We start from the raw sequence: 18,097 nt of genomic DNA, 5'->3' as shown, positions 1-18,097 counted from the left end.
TGGTCCGGGACTGGTCTGGTTCTGGTCTGGGACAGGTCTGGTCCGGGACAGGTCTGGTTCTGGTCTGGGACAGGTCTGGGTCTGGTCTGGGACATGTCTGGGTCTGGTCCGGACATGTCTGGGACAGGTCTGGGTCTGGTCCGGACATGTCTGGGACAGTCTGGGTCTGGTCCGGGACAGGTCTGGGACAGGTCTGGGACAGGTCAGGGTCTGGTCCGGGACAGGTCTGGGACATGTCTGGGGGTCTGGTCCAGGACAGGTCTGGGACATGTCTGGGTCTGGTCCAAGGACAGGTCTGGGACAGTACTAACAGTCTAGAAGGGTCCATGTAGTGGACATTCTCACACACACACACATTCACACACACACACACACACACACACACACACACACACACACACACACACACACACACACACACACACACACACACACACACACACACACACACACACACATACACACTCACAGTCACTCTGTAATAATGTTCTGTAACATTTCACCCTCCTGACCACACCCCTCTTCTCTGTGTTCCGCAGGGATCATCCAATCGGAGACAAGAGTTTTCAGTGTTACATCCACCAACAGTCTGAGAGCTCCACCTACTCCATCTAGCCCCGCCCACCAACCACTGCCATGAAGCGCAGAGCTCCGCCCCCGATAACCTGAGACCTAGCAACACTTCCTGGTTACTCCTGGTCCACGGCTTCCCATGGTGCATCTTTCAGAACACGGACGCTCAGAGCCGAGGTCTAATGGAATAGTCTATGATGATGTGCTACAACACAATGCTCTGGACTGTTGGTGTACCAGTGACCACGCACTTTAACCCGCACCACAACGGACATAAAGCTACTGCCTCAGCACGTTCTGAAACCTGAAACTATCTTATTTTATTGCTCATGTTTTTGTAATGTTTGATAACGAAATGGTTTAAGTGGTGTATTCCTGGTGTGAAAACAACCCATTCCTTTGTATTTCAAGTCACACAGACCAAACTCTAGGTTGGAAGACTGTTCACTTGGGGTCACGTCCGACTATGTATGTGTTTACCCCCCCGCACTCCTGTACCCTGTCCCTGGGTCAGAACCCTGCTGCCTCCTGGCCTGTACCCTGTCCCTGGGTCAGAACCCTGCTGCCTCCTGGCCTGTAGCCTGTCCCTGGGTCAGAACCCTGCTGCCTCCTGGCCTGTAGCCTGTCCCTGGGTCAGAACCCTGCTGCCTCCTGGCCTGTACTGTCCCTGGGTCAGAACCCTGCTGCCTCCTGGCCTGTAGCCCTGTCCCTGGGTCAGAACCCTGCTGCCTCCTGGCCTGTACCCTGTCCCTGGGTCAGAACTCTGCTGCCTCCTGGCCTGTACCCTGTCCCTGGGTCAGAACCCTGCTGCCTCCTGTCCCTGGGTCAGAACCCTGCCTCCTGGTCCCTGGGTCAGAACCCTGCTGCCTCCTGGCCTGTACCCTGTCCCTGGGTCAGAACCCTGCTGCCTCCTGGCCTGTACCCTGTCCCTGGGTCAGAACCCTGCTGCCTCCTGGCCTGTACCCTGTCCCTGGGTCAGAACCCTGCTGCCTCCTGTCCCTGGGTCAGAACTCTGCTGCCTCCTGTCCCTGGGTCAGAACTCTACTGCCTCCTGGCCTGTACCCTGTCCCTGGGTCAGAACCTGCTGCCTCCTGGTCTGGGTCAGAACTCTGCTGCCTCCTGGGTCTGAACCCTGCCTGCCCCTGGGTCAGAACTCTGCTGCCTCCTGGTCTGGGTCAGAACTCTGCTGCCTCCTGGCCTGTACCCTGTCCCTGGGTCAGAACTCTGCTGCCTCCTGGTCTGGGTCAGAACTCTGCTGCCTCCTGGCCTGTACCCTGTCCCTGGGTCAGAACTCTGCTGCCTCCTGGTCTGGGTCAGAACCTGCTGCCTCCTGGTCTGGGTCAGAACTCTGCTGCCTCCTGGCCTGTACCCTGTCCCTGGGTCAGAACTCTGCTGCCTCCTGGTCTGGGTCAGAACTCTGCTGCCTCCTGGTCTGGGTCAGAACTCTGCTGCCTCCTGGTCTGGGTCAGAACTCTGCTGCCTCCTGGCCTGTACCCTGTCCCTGGGTCAGAACTCTGCTGCCTCCTGGTCTGGGTCAGAACTCTGCTGCCTCCTGGTCTGGGTCAGAACTCTGCTGCCTCCTGGCCTGGTCCCTGGGTCAGAACTCTGCTGCCTCCTGGTCTGGGTCAGAACTCTGCTGCCTCCTGGCCTGTACCCTGTCCCTGGGTCAGAACTCTGCTGCCTCCTGGTCTGGGTCAGAACTCTGCTGCCTCCTGGTCTGGGTCAGAACTCTGCTGCCTCCTGGTCTGGGTCAGAACTCTGCTGCCTCCTGGCCTGTACCCTGTCCCTGGGTCAGAACTACAAATCCCAGTTGTGTATGCATTCCCTCAGATTTCTCCTGCTGTGAATCTAGTTAATGGTCAGGTCCAGGGCCTATGGAAGGTACGGCCATTATGGTTCACTCTCTGCATTGTGGGAAACCAACTAAACTAACCCGGTGACTGGTTGCTATGTCCAAAGCAACAGAACTAACCCGGTGACGGGTTGCTATGTCCAAAGCAACAGAACTAACCCGGTGACTGGTTGCTATGTCCAAAGCAACAGAACTAACCCGGTGACTGGTTGCTATGTCCAAAGCAACAGAACTAACCCGGTGACGGGTTGCTATGTCCAAAGCAACAGAACTAACCCGGTGACTGGTTGCTATGTCCAAACCAACAGAACTAACCCGGTGACTGGTTGATATGTCCAAACCAACAGAACTAACCCGTGACTGGTTGATATGTCCAAACCAACAGAACTAACCCGGTGACTGGTTGCTATGTCCAAAGCAACAGAACTAACCCGGTGACTGGTTGCTATGTCCAAACCAACAGAACTAACCCGGTGACTGGTTGCTATGTCCAAACCAACAGAACTAACCCGGTGACTGGTTGCTATGTCCAAACCAACAGAACTAACCCGGTGACTGGTTGCTATGTCCAAAGCAACAGAACTAACCCGGTGACTGGTTGCTATGTCCAAAGCAACAGAACTAACCCTGTGACTGGTTGCTATGTCCAAACCAACAGAACTAACCCGGTGACTGGTTGCTATGTCCAAACCAACAGAACTAACCTGGTCACAGGTTGCTATGTCCAAACCAACAGAACTAACCCGGTGACAGGTTGATATGTCCAAACCAACAGAACTAACCCTGTGACTGGTTGCTATGTCCAAAGCAACAGAACTAACCCGGTGACTGGTTGATATGTCCAAAGCAACAGAACTAACCCTGTGACTGGTTGATATGTCCAAACCAACAGAACTAACCCGGTGACTGGTTGCTATGTCCAAACCAACAGAACTAACCCGGTGACAGGTTGCTATGTCCAAACCAACAGAACTAACCCGGTGACTGGTTGCTATGTCCAAACCAACAGAACTAACCCTGTGACTGGTTGATATGTCCAAACCAACAGAACTAACCCGGTGACAGGTTGCTATGTCCAAACCAACAGAACTAACCCGGTGACTGGTTGATATGTCCAAACCAACAGAACTAACCCGGTGACTGGTTGCTATGTCCAAACCAACAGAACTAACCCGGTGACAGGTTGCTATGTCCAAACCAACAGAACTAACCCGGTGACAGGTTGCTATGTTCAAACCAACAGAACTAGCTGGGCATCCATTCTCTCTGTAGTCCGTGGGTGTTGTTGGGTACAGAGTCTTCCATGATGGCAGACAGTCTTCTGTAGTCTGGCTACCGGTCTGGTTAGATAACATTCCACTCCCATGTCGTTGTTTCCTAATGGAAAGCTAGATAAACAGGCTGGTACCCAGACTATATTTTCTACATCTGTATTTCTGAACCAAGTCATATGTGTTGCTGAGATATCTTTGTATATCTCCACACCACAACCTATTTAAAAACCATAATGCCAATTGCTACAAATGTATATTTTCTATCTTTGTGGGTTTAAAACAAAAAATGTTTGATGGTCCTCAACATTGAGTGTGTTTTATATCTTCAGACTAGCGTCTTGTCCTACAGAATAGTCTGTACTTTAATGCTCCTTGTGTTTTATATCTTCAGACTAGCATCTTCAAATTGTCCCCCCCCCCCTAAAAAATATAACCCTCATCACCTTTACAGGAATTTTCTCTTCTGAAACGCCCCTTCTAAAGGACAACAGTGTATTTTGTATAAATATATCAAGAGTATTAAGACATTATTATGTATCTCTGTACAGAACAACTGAATGGTTTAAAATGAGCTTGTTTTGTCCTGGAAATAACTAAATGAAGGCAAACCGGTTGTTGTCTGAGTGGCTTTCATTCAGAATGTCTTGTAGGAGGTTTTTAAAATGTATTTATCTGTTATTTTACCAGGTGAGTGGACTGAGAACACATTCTCATTTACAGCAACAACCTGGGGTATAGTTACAGGGGAGAGGAGGGGGATGAATGAGCCAATTGTAAACTGGGGATTATTAGGTGACTGTGATGGTTGGAGGGCCAGATTGAGAATTTAGCCAGGACACCAGGGTTAACACCACTACTCTAACCTCTACTCTAATGATAAGTGCCATGGGATCTTTAATGACCTCAGAGAGTCAGAACACCCATTTAACGTCCCAGGGCAGTCCCACAGGGCAGTGTCCCCAATCACTGCCCTGTGGCATTGGGTTATATTTTTAGACCAGAGGAAAGAGTGCCTCCTACTGGCCCTCCAACACCACTTCCAGAAGCATTTGGTCTCCCATCCAGGAACTGACCAGGACCAACCCTGCTTAGCTTCAGAAGCAAGCCAGCAGTGGTATGCAGGGTGGTATGCTGCTGACCAGGACCAACCCGGTTTAGCTTCAGAAGCAAGCCAGCAGTGGTATGTAGGGTGGTATGCTGCTGACCAGGACCAACCCGGTTTAGCTTCAGAAGCAAGCCAGCAGTGGTATGCAGGGTGGTATGCTGCTGACCAGGACCAACCCGGTTTAGCTTCAGAAGCAAGCCAGCAGTGGTATGCAGGGTGGTATGCTGCTGACCAGGACCAACCCGGTTTAGCTTCAGAAGCAAGCCAGCAGTGGTATGCAGGGTGGTATGCTGCTGACCAGGACCAACCCGGTTTAGCTTCAGAAGCAAGCCAGCAGTGGTATGCAGGGTGGTATGCTGCTGACCAGGACCAACCCGGTTTAGCTTCAGAAGCAAGCCAGCAGTGGTATGCAGGATGGTATGCTGCTGACCAGGACCAACCCGGTTTAGCTTCAGAAGTAAGCCAGCAGTGGTATGCAGGGTGGTATGCTGCTGGAAAGTGTTCTGAGGTTAGTCTGTTTCTTGTAGTACGGAAAGCCCAAGTGTTCATTGAAGGATCTGTCCTTTTGATTGGTCAAACCAAGACGGGGGGGAAAAAAACCAAGGAGTTGAAAGGTCACAGATGTGTGTATTGATGGTACTATTTGGCCATAAACTTGCAGTGTGTCCCGTCAATGTGATAATTTATAATGGAGTGCGTGAGAGAGAAAGTGTGTGTGTAGTGCGTGTGTAGTGTGTGCTTGTATGTATGCATATTGGCGTCCCCCTGAAGCAAGAACAGCAGTCCCTGCCTATCTTCTGAAAACATCTGGAACCTCTCCATACAGTATCTAAACATCTGGAACCTCTCCATACAGTATCTAAACATCTGGAACCTCTCCATACAGTATCTAAACATCTGGAACCTCTCCATACAGTATCTAAACATCTGGAACCTCTCCATACAGTATCTAAACATCTGGAACCTCTTCATACAGTATCTAAACATCTGGAACCTCTCCATACAGTATCTAAACATCTGGAACCTCTTCATACAGTATCTAAACATCTGGAACCTCTTCATACAGTATCTAAACATCTGGAACCTCTTCAGTATCTAAACATCTGGAACCTCTCCATACAGTATCTAAACATCTGGAACCTCTCCATACAGTATCTAAACATCTGGAACCTCTTCATACAGTATCTAAACATCTGGAACCTCTTCATACAGTATCTAAACATCTGGAACCTCTTCATACAGTATCTAAACATCTGGAACCTCTTCATACAGTATCTAAACATCTGGAACCTCTTCATACAGTATCTAAACATCTGGAACCTCTTCATACAGTATCTAAACATCTGGAACCTCTTCATACAGTATCTAAACATCTGGAACCTCTTCATACAGTATCTAAACATCTGGAACCTCTTCATACAGTATCTAAACATCTGGAACCTCTCCATACAGTATCTAAACATCTGGAACCTCTTCATACAGTATCTAAACATCTGGAACCTCTTCATACAGTATCTAAACATCTGGAACCTCTCCATACAGTATCTAAACATCTGGAACCTCTCATACAGTATCTAAACATCTGGAACCTTACAGTATCTAAACATCTGGAACCTCTTCATACAGTATCTAAACATCTGGAACCTCTTCATACAGTCTAAACATCCCTCTTGTCAGGGAACCTCTCTAGTCTAAACATCTGGGTTCCATAAGTATAAACATCTGTCTCTATATCCATCTGTCTCCATCTCAGTATCTAAACATCTGGAACCTCTCCATCTATCTAAACATCTGGAACCTCTCCATCAGTATCTAAACATCTGGAACCTTCCATACAGTATCTAAACAGGGTCTCTAGTCAGGGGTTTAAATATCTGGTCCTGTTCCTCTGCAGTCTACCAGGGTCTCTAGTCAGGGGTTTCTAAACATCTGAAATACCCCTCTAGTCAGGGGTTTAAATACCTCTGTTCAGTCTACCAGGGTCTCTAGTCAGGGGTTTAAATACAGTCTCCCAGGGTCTCTAGTCAGGGGTTTAAATACCTCTGTTCCTCTGCAGTCTACCAGGGTCTCTAGTCAGGGGTTTAAATACTGTCTCTGTTCCTCTGCAGTCTCCCAGGGTCTCTAGTCAGGGGTTTAAATACAGTCTCTATTCCTCTGTTCCTCTGCAGTCTACCAGGGTCTCTAGTCGGGTTTAAATACAGTCTCTATTCCTCTGTAGTCTACCAGGGCCTCTAGTCAGGGGTTTAAATACGGTCTCTGTTCCTCTGTTCCTCTGCAGTCGACCAGGGTCTCTAGTCAGGGGTTTAAATACGGTCTCTGTTCCTCTGCAGTCTACCAGGGTCTCTAGTCAGGGGTTTAAATACAGTCTCTATTCCTCTACAGTCTACCAGGGTCTCTAGTCAGGGGTTTAAATACTGTCTCTGTTCCTCTGTTCCTCTGCAGTCTACCAGGGTCTCTAGTCAGGGGTTTAAATACAGTCTCTATTCCTCTACAGTCTACCAGGGTCTCTAGTCAGGGGTTTAAATACAGTCTCTATTCCTCTACAGTCTACCAGGGTCTCTAGTCAGGGGTTTAAATACAGTCTCTATTCCTCTACAGTCTACCAGGGTCTCTAGTCAGGGGTTTAAATACTGTCTCTATTCCTCTACAGTCTACCAGGGTCTCTAGTCAGGGGTTTAAATACAGTCTCTATTCCTCTACAGTCTACCAGGGTCTCTAGTCAGGGGTTTAAATACAGTCTCTATTCCTCTACAGTCTACCAGGGCCTCTGGTCAGGAATGTAAAAACTGTCTCTGTTTATCTACAATATTCCAGGGTCTCTAGTCAGGGGTTTAAATACAGTCTCTATTCCTCTACAGTCTACCAGGGTCTCTAGTCAGGGGTTTAAATACTGTCTCTGTTCCTCTGTTCCTCTGCAGTCGACCAGGGCCTCTGGTCAGGAATGTAAAAATTGTCTCTGTTTATCTACAATATTCCAGGGCCACTAGTCAGGGGTTCAAATACTGTCCTCAACTCAAAGTCCCAGCAGCAAAACAGGGCAGGCAGCACAGTGTATGTTTGTAGAGCAGAGAGTAACATCGCTCCCTCTGTCACCTCCACCCCGTAACACCAGTGTGTCGTGAACAACATTTGCGGGGTCAACAACAGTGGAATGGTCGGTTCACCTTCAAAATAAAAGTCCCCCACTGAAACAGATGGAAACGGATGCTATTTTTGGAATCATTCCACACTTGTACTAGATAATGCTAAACGCGGTTGGAATGTTGTTATAGAACAACCAGTGTGTGCTCAGTCGGTATATTGCAATGTACAGCCTTATCTATGGATCGTGGGTCCATTAAATGGGGTATGAGCCTAATCACTGACACTCACAGAACACAACTGGGGAGACTATTCATATGTGACAGTATAACTTTAGACCGTCCCCTCGCCCATACCCAGGCGCGAACCAGGGACCCTCTGCACACATCAACAACAGTCACCCACGAAACGCTATTTAGCGCGCACCACCGCTAACTAGCTAGCCGTTTCACATCCGTTACACACCCATATTACTATTGTAGCTCTTAAAGCCAAACAGTTGTGTTCTGTGTGTTTTTCTGGGTATCTGTACTTGACTTTACTATTTACATTTTTGACTACATTTACTTTTACTGAATTACATTCCTAAAGAAAATAATGTTGTTGTTTTTTAAACTCCATACATTTTTCCTGACAAGTACTGGTTTCATTTTGAATGTTTAATAGGACAGGAAAACGGTCCAATTTATGCACTTATCAAGAGAACATGGACTCAAACGGATCTATACAGACCCAGTGCACTGCTTTTGTGAATATATATATTTGTATTGTATTTTGAAGGCTTAACGCCGATTCCAGTTTTGTTGCTCATGTTAATGTTGTTCACGACACACACGTCTCCCTCCTCTCCTCTCTCCGCTCCCGGTCCAGTCCCAGCTCCCTCTCCACTGAACAGGCGAAAACATTTTCGGGAAGATTAAAGTTTTTGTCGCGGACCTGAGCTGTTCCGAGGATCGGTTTTATGATGTGGAGAAATAAACATAGTTTATTAGGAGAATCGGTGGCTTGTTTCATCTTTCTGGTGGCGCTTTGCGATGCTCATCGATGTAAGTGGAACTTTATTTTACTTTATGTTGGATAACGGAAAAATGGACTTTACGCTTTTACACAAGATCAGGGGGTGTATGTTTGGTGTTTTTCTTTTCCCAAAGAATTAACGGTAATTTACATACTAAAATACAATTTATATCCGTCAAAGCCAAATAATTAATGGTAACTTGTTACTAAAAGACAACTTTAATGCGCCGAAGCCAACGAATTAATGGTAACTTGTTACTAAAAGACAACTTTAATGCGCCGAAGCCAACGCTACTTTCCACAACATGTTATAAAGTCTGAAACGTGTTTTGAGCTGCGTATGTCGACAAAAAGGCAACAGGTGATCGGATGTTTTTACACTGTTCCTGCAGTCCTGGAAGATGAGTGACACCTCCTAGATTATTTATGTTTAGTTTTTTTTTTAAATCAAAATTGCTTTAAATCATTTAAATAAGACCACGTGTTGGGGAGGGGGGGGTAATACCCTGCTAAAACAAGAACAAAGACCTGTTGAAATGGGACTGTTTACTAATCCGTTTAATCTACAGTTTGATCCAAATGATTCATCCATCAAATCATGTTTATAATATCAATATAGATTCCTATGTGGTCACATACACCATTCACACAGACCCCATACTCCCCCAGTCATCAAACCCCATTGTAATAACGATACCCCCCCAGTCACTCCCCCAAACCCCATACTCCCCCCAGTCATCACATTGTAATAACGATACCCAGTCACTCCCCCAAACCCCATAAACCCCCCCCCAGTCATCACATTGTAATAACGATACCCAGTCACTCCCCCCAAACCCCATACTCCCCCCCAGTCATCACATTGTAATAACGACGTAATTAAACACGTGTTTGTGTGAGTGTAACGGACGTCATCGGTACTTCGTAACTTTGTGTGAGTTGCGTTGTGTTTTTGTTTTGTTTTTAAAGAAAGGACGGTCCCTGCCATCGATCACACAGTTGATTTGGTGTTTATTCTGACCGTAGACAGAAGGAAACACAGTTAGATGTGCAGGAATCAACCAGTATGTTGACGGCCGAACATTCGTGATTCCTCCGCTTGCATGTCAATATCAGTATTAAGCAGGGAGCTAAGGTGACCATTGTAATTAGAGCATGCTAGCTAACTCAGTTTGACAGTAATAACATTAAATAATAAGGACATCCCAGGAAGCCCCCTCAATATCTAACAGGTACTATACATGTACTGTATACATCTGGACATGTACCTAGTGAACTCCTACACTTTGCACATCTAAAAAATAGAATACAGTGTTTCAGAACGGGACCTAATGCTGGTGTAACCCATGTGAAATGGCTAGCTTAGTTAGCGGTGGCGCGCTAATAGCGTTTCAATCGGTGACGTCACTCGCTCTGAGACCCTGAAGTAGTTGTTTCCCTTTGCTCTGGAGCGATGGGTGACGATGCTTCGAGGGTGGCTGTTGTCGATGTGTTCCTGGTACGAGCCCAGGTAGGGGCGAGGAGAGGGATGGAAGCTATACTGTTACACTTCACAGTGCCATCCGTTTTGTCACTAAAGCACCTTATACCACCCACCACTGCGACCTGTATGCTCTAGTCGGCTGGCCCTCATTACATATTCGTCGCCAGACCCACTGGCTCCAGGTCATCTACAAGTCCATGCTAGGTAAAGCTCCGCCTTATCTCAGTTCACTGGTCACGATGGCAACACCCATCCGTAGCACGCGCTCCAGCAGGTGTATCTCACTGATCATCCCTAAAGCCAACACCTCATTTGGCCGCCTTTCGTTCCAGTACTCTGCTGCCTGTGACTGGAACGAATTGCAAAAATCGCTGAAGTTGGAGACTTTTATCTCCCTCACCAACTTCAAACATCAGCTATCTGAGCAGCTAACCGATCGCTGCTGCTGTACATAGTCTATTGGTAAATAGCCCACCCATTTTCACCTACCTCATCCCCATACTGTTTTTATTTATTTACTTGCTCTTTTGCACACCAATATCTCTACCTGTACATGACCATCTGATCATTTATCACTCCAGTGTTAATCTGCAAAATTGTAATTATTCGCCTACCTCCTCATGCCTTTTGCACACATTGTATATAGACTCCCCCCTTTGTTTTCTACTGTGTTATTGACTTGTTAATTGTTTATTCCATGTGTAACTCTGTGTTGTCTGCTCACACTGCTATGCTTTATCTTGGCCAGGTCGCAGTTGCAAATGAGAACTTGTTCTCAACTGGCCTACCTGGTTAAATAAAGGTGAAATAAAAAAAAATAAAAAAAAACTTGAAGTGGTAATATCAGACTGGGAGGAATTTACGTTTTGTAATCTCCCCCTATCTGCAAGTGTCGCAGATATCATGACACCTAATTGATATGTAAATTCATCCAACCTGACACGCCTGCTCCCACTCCCCGTCTCTGGTGCTCGAGGGCGCCAGGCTGCCCATCATTACAGACACCTGCCACCATCATTACATGCATCAGCTCTCATTGGACTCACCTGGACTCCTTCATTTTGTTGATTGCCCCTTCTATATCTGTCTGTTCCTCAGTTTGTTCCTCGTGTCAGCATTATCGTCGTTGTGTTTTTATCCCTTGTCCAGACGCGGTCCTTGTTTGTTTCTTGTCCGTTGTTTATTAACTGTTGACTCCCCTTGTTTATTAACTGTTAACTCCCCTTGTTTATTAACTGTTGACTCCCCTTGTTTATTAACTGTTAACTCCTCTTGTTTATTAACTGTTAACTCCCCTTGTTTATTAACTGTTGACTCCCCTTGTTTATTAACTGTTGACTCCCCTTGTTTATTAACTGTTGACTCCCCTTGTTTATTAACTGTTAACTCCCCTTGTTTATTAACTGTTAACTCCCCTTGTTTATTAACTGTTGACTCCCCTTGTTTATTAACTGTTAACTCCTCTTGTTTATTAACTGTTAACTCCCCTTGTTTATTAACTGTTAACTCCCTGACTTGCATCCTTGTCTCTCAGCGTCCGTCCAACACAACCAATAGAAACGCATTGAACATTGAATACATATTTCTGGAGTTGCAAGTGAAACATAACCAACCCAGTTACACGTGTGTGTCTCCAGTCCTAACTCAGAACAGGGCCTCCCAGTTTCTGTCTCGGCACCGCAGGGCCAACTCCATGTTTGAGGAGAGTAAGAAAGGTAACCTGGAGAGAGAATGTATCGAGGAGCTGTGCAACAAGGAGGAGGCGAGGGAGATCTTTGAGAACTACCCAGAGACGGTGAGTGGCTCCTGAGGGCCCTTGGCACACTACTTACAAGATGGTCATGTCAGGAGGGACCTGGGGGGAGAGAGAGGATAGTCACAAGATGGTCATGTCAGGAGGGACCTGGGGAGAGGGAGAGGGTAGTCACTAGATGGTCATGTCAGGAGGGACCTGGGGAGAGGGAGAGGGTCACTAGACATGTCAGGAGGGACCTGGGGAGAGGGTAGACTAGATGGTCATGTCAGGAGGGACCTGGGGAGAGGGAGAGGGTAGTCACTAGATGGTCATGTCAGGAGGGACCTGGGGAGAGGGAGAGGGTAGTCACTAGATGGTCATGTCAGGAGGGACCTGGGGAGAGGGAGAGGGTAGTCACTAGATGGTCATGTCAGGAGGGACCTGGGGAGAGGGAGAGGGTAGTCACTAGATGGTCATGTCAGGAGGGACCTGGGGAGAGGGTAGTCACTAGATGGTCATGTCAGGAGGGACCTGGGGAGAGGGTAGTCACTAGATGGTCATGTCAGGAGGGACCTGGGGAGAGGGAGAGGGTGTCACTAGATGGTCATGTCAGGAGGGACCTGGGGAGGGAGAGGGTAGTCACTAGATGGTCATGTCAGAGGGACTAGATGGTCATGTCAGGAGGGACCTGGGGAGAGGGAGAGGGTAGTCACTAGATGGTCATGTCAGGAGGGACCTGGGGAGAGGGTAGTCACTAGATGGTCATGTCAGGAGGGACCTGGGGGACATTGACTAGATGGTCATGTCAGGAGGGACCTGGGGAGAGCTCACTAGATGGTCATGTCAGGGATGGGGCGGGACGTTGACTAGTGTTGTCATGTCAGCTGACCTGTGGGATGGAGCGGGGTAGTCACTAGATGGTCGTTGGGGAGAGGGTAGTCACTAGATGGTCATGTGGGATGGAGCGGGGAGTTGACTAGTGTTGACGTCAGCTGAGTGGGATGGAGCAGGACGTTGACTGTGTTGACGTTTGTTTAGCTGAGTGGGATGGAGCGGGGCGTTGACGTGTCTGTGGGATGGGCGGGGCGTTGACGTAGCTGAGTGGGATGGAGCGGGGCGTTGACGTAGCTGAGTGGGATGGAGCTGGGGTGTTTGTTGACTAGTGTTGACGTTGACTAGTGTTGACGTAGCTGAGTGGGATGGAGCGGGGCGTTGAGCTGTGGGATGGAGCTGAGTGTGATGGATGGAGCGGGGCGTTGACTAGTGTTGACGTAGCTGAGTGGGATGGAGCGGGGCGTTGACTAGTGTGACGTAGCTGAGTGGGATGGAGCGGGGCGTTGACGTAGCTGAGTGGGATGGAGCGGGGCGTTGACGTAGCTGAGTGGGATGGAGCGGGGCGTTGAGCTGAGTGGGATGGAGCGGGGCGTTGACGTAGCTGAGTGGGATGGAGCGGGACGTTAGACTAGTGTTGACGTAGCTGAGTGGGATGGAGCGGGGCGTTGACGTAGCTGAGTGGGATGGAGCGGGGCGTTGACGTAGCTGAGTGGGATGGAGCGGGACGTTGACTAGTGTTGACGTAGCTGAGTGGGATGGAGCGGGGCGTTGACTAGTGTTGACGTAGCTGAGTGGGATGGAGCGGGACGTTGACGTAGCTGAGTGGGATGGAGCGGGGCGTTGACGTAGCTGAGTGGGATGGAGCGGGACGTTGACTAGTGTTGACGTAGCTGAGTGGGATGGAGCGGGGCGTTGACGTAGCTGAGTGGGATGGAGCGGGGCGTTGACGTAGCTATTGTTGAGCGGGGCGCTGAGTGGGATGGAGGAGGGGACGTTGACGTAGCTGAGTGGGATGGAGCGGGGCGTTGACGTAGCTGAGTGGGATGGAGCGGGGCGTTGACTAGTGTTGACGTAGCTGAGTGGGATGGTGGGAGCGGACGTTGACTAGTGTTGACGTAGCTGAGTGGGATGGAGCGGGACGTTGACGTAGCTGAGTGGGATGGAGCGGGACGTTGACCTCAAGCTGTTGACTGGTTGAAGAACCCAGACAGACACGAGGCGTCTGCTAATAATGTCTCCTCTCTTTTTACAGGAACACTTCTATCCTCAATATGTCTGTGAGTTTCAACCCTTCTGCATATAGAATCTAGCTGACCCTCAGCCATCCGTTCCTCAATGAGTTATCATGTGACTGATGTCAGCTAATATAACCCCACTGTGTTGTTGTCTGTCTGATGATATGACTGATGTCAGCTAATATAACCCCACTGTGTTGTTGTCTGTCTGATGATATGACTGATGTCAGCTAATATAACCCCACTGTGTTGTTGTCTGTCTGATGTCAGCTAATATAACCCCACTGTGTTGTTGTCTGTCTGATGTCAGCTAATACCCCACTGTGTTGTTGTCTGATGATATGACTGATGTCAGCTATATAACCCCACTATGTTGTTGTCTGACTGATGTCAGCTAATATAACCCCACTGTGTTGTTGTCTGTCTGTCTGATGTCAGCTAATATAACCCCACTGTGTTGTTGTCTGATGTCAGCTAATATAACCCCACTGTGTTGTTGTCTGTCTGTCTGATGTCAGCTAATATAACCCCACTGTGTTGTTGTCTGACTGATGTCAGCTAATATAACCCCACTGTGTTGTTGTCTGTCTGTCTGATGTCAGCTAATATAACCCCACTGTGTTGTTGTCTGTCTGACTGATGTCTGATGTCTAATATAACCCCACTGTGTTGTTGTCTGATGATATGACTGATGTCAGCTAATATAACCCCACTGTGTTGTTGTCTGTCTGACTGATGTCAGCTAATATAACCCCACTGTGTTGTCTGTCTGATGTCAGCTAATATAACCCCACTGTGTTGTTGTCTGATGTCAGCTAATATAACCCCACTGTGTTGTTGTCTGATGATATGACTGATGTCAGCTAATATAACCCCACTGTGTTGTTGTCTGTCTGACTGATGTCAGCTAATATAACCCCACTGTGTTGTTGTCTGATGATATGACTAATGTCAGCTAATATAACCCCACTGTGTTGTTGTCTGATGATATGACTGATGTCAGCTAATATAACCCCACTGTGTTGTTGTCTGATGATATGACTGATGTCAGCTAATATAACCCCACTGTGTTGTTGTCTGATGATATGACTGATGTCAGCTAATATAACCCCACTGTGTTGTTGTCTGTCTGATGCCAGCTAATATAACCCCACTGTGTTGTTGTCTGTCTGATGATATGACTGATGTCAGCTAATATAACCCCACTGTGTTGTTGTCTGTCTGTCTGATGATATGACTGATGTCAGCTAATATAACCCCACTGTGTTGTTGTCTGATGATATGACTGATGCCAGCTAATATAACCCCACTGTGTTGTTGTCTGATGACATGACTGATGTCAGCTAATATAACCCCACTGTGTTGTTGTCTGTCTGATGTCAGCTAATATAACCCCACTGTGTTGTTGTCTGATGTCAGCTAATATAACCCCACTGTGTTGTTGTCTGTCTGACTGATGTCAGCTAATATAACCCCACTGTGTTGTTGTCTGTCTGATGATATGACTGATGTCAGCTAATATAACCCCACTGTGTTGTTGTCTGATGATATGACTGATGTCAGCTAATATAACCCCACTGTGTTGTTGTCTGACTGATGTCAGCTAATATAACCCCACTGTGTTGTTGTCTGTCTGTCTGATGTCAGCTAATATAACCCCACTGTGTTGTTGTCTGACTGATGTCAGCTAATATAACCCCACTGTGTTGTTGTCTGATGATATGACTGATGTCAGCTAATATAACCCCACTGTGTTGTTGTCTGTCTGACTGATGTCAGCTAATATAACCCCACTATGTTGTTGTCTGTCTTATATGACTGACGTCAGCTAATATAACCCCACTGTGTGACTGATGTCAGCTAATATAACCCCACTGTGTTGTCTGTCTGATGTGTCAGCTAATATAACCCCACTGTGTTGTCTGTCTGTCTGACTGATGTCAGCTAATATAACCCCACTGTGTTGTTGTCTGTCTGACTGATGTCAGCTAATATAACCCCACTGTGTTGTTGTCTGATGATATGACTGATGTCAGCTAATATAACCCCACTGTGTTGTTGTCTGTCTGTCTGATGTCAGCTAATATAACCCCACTGTGTTGTTGTCTGACTGATGTCAGCTAATATAACCCCACTGTGTTGTTGTCTGACTGATGTCAGCTAATATAACCCCACTGTGTTGTTGTCTGTCTGACTGATGTCAGCTAATATAACCCCACTGTGTTGTTGTCTGTCTGTCTGATGTCAGCTAATATAACCCCACTGTGTTGTTGTCTGTCTGACTGATGTCAGCTAATATAACCCCACTGTGTTGTTGTCTGTCTGTCTGATGTCAGCTAATATAACCCCACTGTGTTGTTGTCTGTCTGTCTGATGTCAGCTAATATAACCCCACTGTGTTGTTGTCTGATGTCAGCTAATATAACCCCACTGTGTTGTTGTCTGTCTGTCTGATGTCAGCTAATATAACCCCACTGTGTTGTCTGTCTGATGTCAGCTAATATAACCCCACTGTGTTGTTGTCTGATGTCAGCTAATATAACCCCACTGTGTTGTTGTCTGATGTCAGCTAATATAACCCCACTGTGTTGTTGTCTGTCTGACTGATGTCAGCTAATATAACCCCACTGTGTTGTCTGTCTGATGATATGACTGATGTCAGCTAATATAACCCCACTGTGTTGTTGTCTGATGTCAGCTAATATAACCCCACTGTGTTGTTGTCTGATGTCAGCTAATATAACCCCACTGTGTTGTTGTCTGTCTGACTGATGTCAGCTAATATAACCCCACTGTGTTGTTGTCTGATGTCAGCTAATATAACCCCACTGTGTTGTTGTCTGTCTGTCTGATGTCAGCTAATATAACCCCACTGTGTTGTTGTCTGATGTCAGCTAATATAACCCCACTGTGTTGTTGTCTGTCTGTCTGATGTCAGCTAATATAACCCCACTGTGTTGTTGTCTGATGTCAGCTAATATAACCCCACTGTGTTGTTGTCTGATGTCAGCCAATATAACCCCACTGTGTTGTATTTCAGTTTGTCTGGGTTCACATCGTGTGGGCATCAACAACCAGAACTCTGGAGACTCCAACGTCCCTTCAAACCTCAGAACCTGTGTCAAAGGTTGGTAAAGGTTAGAGACGGTTGTTGGGGTTCAGAGGTCAGGGCTACAGGTTGGTTTAGAGAAGGGTTGTCAACTAAAATAATTCCCCACCGGCCTCATGTAGTCTGCCAGGATGCTGGCCCATGGGTCGTATATTTGACCCCCCTGGTTTAGTGGTAGGATGCGGGCCCATGGGTCGTATGTTTCACCCCCTGGTTTAGTGGTAAGATGCTGGCCCATGGGTCGTATGTTTGACCCCCTGGTTTAGGGGTAGGATGTGGGCCCATGGGTCGTATGTTTGACCCCCTGGTTTAGTGGTAGGATGCGGGCCCATGGGTCGTATGTTTGACCCCCTGGTTTAGGAGTAGGATAATGGCCCACGGGTCGTATATTTGACCCCCTGGGTTAGTGGTAGGATGCTGGCCCATGGGTCGTATGTTTGACCCCCTGGTTTAGTGGTAGGATGCTGGCCCATGGGTCGAATGTTTGACCCCCTGGTTTAGTGGTAGGATGCTGGCCCATGGGTTGTATGTTTGACCCCCTGTTAGGGGTAGGATGCTGGCCCATGGGTCGTATGTTTGTATAGTCCTGTCCTGTCTGGATACCTGTATGAGTTCTGTATAGTCCTGTCCTGTCTGGATACCTGTATGTGTTCTGTATAGTCCTGTCTGGATACCTAAATGTGTTCTGTATAGTCCTGTCTGGATACCTAAATGTGTTCTGTATAGTCCTGTCTGGATACCTGTATGAGTTCTGTATAGTCCTGTCCTGTCTGGATACCTGTATGTGTTCTGTATAGTC

General features: G+C 47.5%; 2 protein-coding genes, 1 long non-coding RNA gene and 1 pseudogene across 8 annotated transcripts in view; 3 read left to right on the top strand and 1 right to left on the bottom strand.

Annotated features, from left to right (window-relative positions):
* LOC121844434 overlaps window positions 1-866 on the top strand; it is a 43,526-nt pseudogene extending 42,660 nt beyond the window's left edge.
* Window positions 867-1,016: 150 nt separating this feature from the next.
* On the top strand, window positions 1,017-4,310 carry LOC121844433 (LWamide neuropeptides-like). 6 transcript variants are annotated; one of them, XM_042314493.1, is made up of 5 exons: window positions 1,017-1,197; window positions 1,417-1,506; window positions 1,720-1,810; window positions 1,907-2,260; window positions 2,317-4,310. In XM_042314493.1, exons 1-5 carry the CDS (start codon window positions 1,044-1,046, stop codon window positions 2,417-2,419), a joined length of 792 nt encoding a protein of 263 aa, XP_042170427.1. In that variant the 5' UTR covers window positions 1,017-1,043; the 3' UTR covers window positions 2,420-4,310. The 6 variants fall into 6 exon arrangements, with proteins under 6 accessions (XP_042170427.1, XP_042170423.1, XP_042170426.1 ...); XM_042314489.1 differs by having other exon boundaries at window positions 1,417-1,547; window positions 1,748-1,810; XM_042314492.1 differs by having other exon boundaries at window positions 1,417-1,547.
* Window positions 1,522-1,951, bottom strand: LOC121844435. Its single transcript, XR_006081990.1, has 3 exons — window positions 1,894-1,951; window positions 1,728-1,825; window positions 1,522-1,654 (listed from the first exon to the last, which is right to left on the bottom strand). It is a non-coding gene; the product is annotated as an uncharacterized LOC121844435 (long non-coding RNA).
* A 4,173-nt stretch (window positions 4,311-8,483) lies between the features above and the next one.
* LOC112239404 (vitamin K-dependent protein S-like) overlaps window positions 8,484-18,097 on the top strand; it is a 34,805-nt gene continuing 25,191 nt past the window's right edge. The window contains exons 1-4 of the mRNA XM_042314494.1: window positions 8,484-8,931; window positions 12,023-12,180; window positions 14,207-14,231; window positions 17,230-17,316. Coding sequence (XP_042170428.1) covers window positions 8,847-8,931; window positions 12,023-12,180; window positions 14,207-14,231; window positions 17,230-17,316 — 355 coding nt within the window. The 5' untranslated portion in view covers window positions 8,484-8,846. The remainder of the gene's footprint in view (window positions 8,932-12,022; window positions 12,181-14,206; window positions 14,232-17,229; window positions 17,317-18,097) is intronic.

Source organism: Oncorhynchus tshawytscha, unplaced genomic scaffold (genome assembly GCF_018296145.1).
Source record: "Oncorhynchus tshawytscha isolate Ot180627B unplaced genomic scaffold, Otsh_v2.0 Un_contig_9555_pilon_pilon, whole genome shotgun sequence".
NCBI classification, from domain to species: Eukaryota; Metazoa; Chordata; class Actinopteri; order Salmoniformes; family Salmonidae; genus Oncorhynchus; species Oncorhynchus tshawytscha.
Note: the sequence above shows the minus strand (reverse complement) of the source record. Positions and strands in the feature narration are given on the sequence as shown.

What these genes read in the sequence shown, in the direction of transcription:
- LOC121844433 (XM_042314488.1), top strand. Translation starts at nt 1,044, where the DNA reads ATGTGTTTACCCCCCCGCACTCCTGTACCCTGTCCCTGGGTCAGAACC. An exon ending in TGCCTCCTGGCCTGTAGCCT is followed by an intron (nt 1,198 to 1,416) that starts GTCCCTGGGTCA and finishes CCCTGCCTCCTG; the next exon opens with GTCCCTGGGTCAGAACCCTG. An exon ending in CAGAACTCTGCTGCCTCCTG is followed by an intron (nt 1,811 to 1,906) that starts GTCTGGGTCAGA and finishes TGCTGCCTCCTG; the next exon opens with GTCTGGGTCAGAACTCTGCT.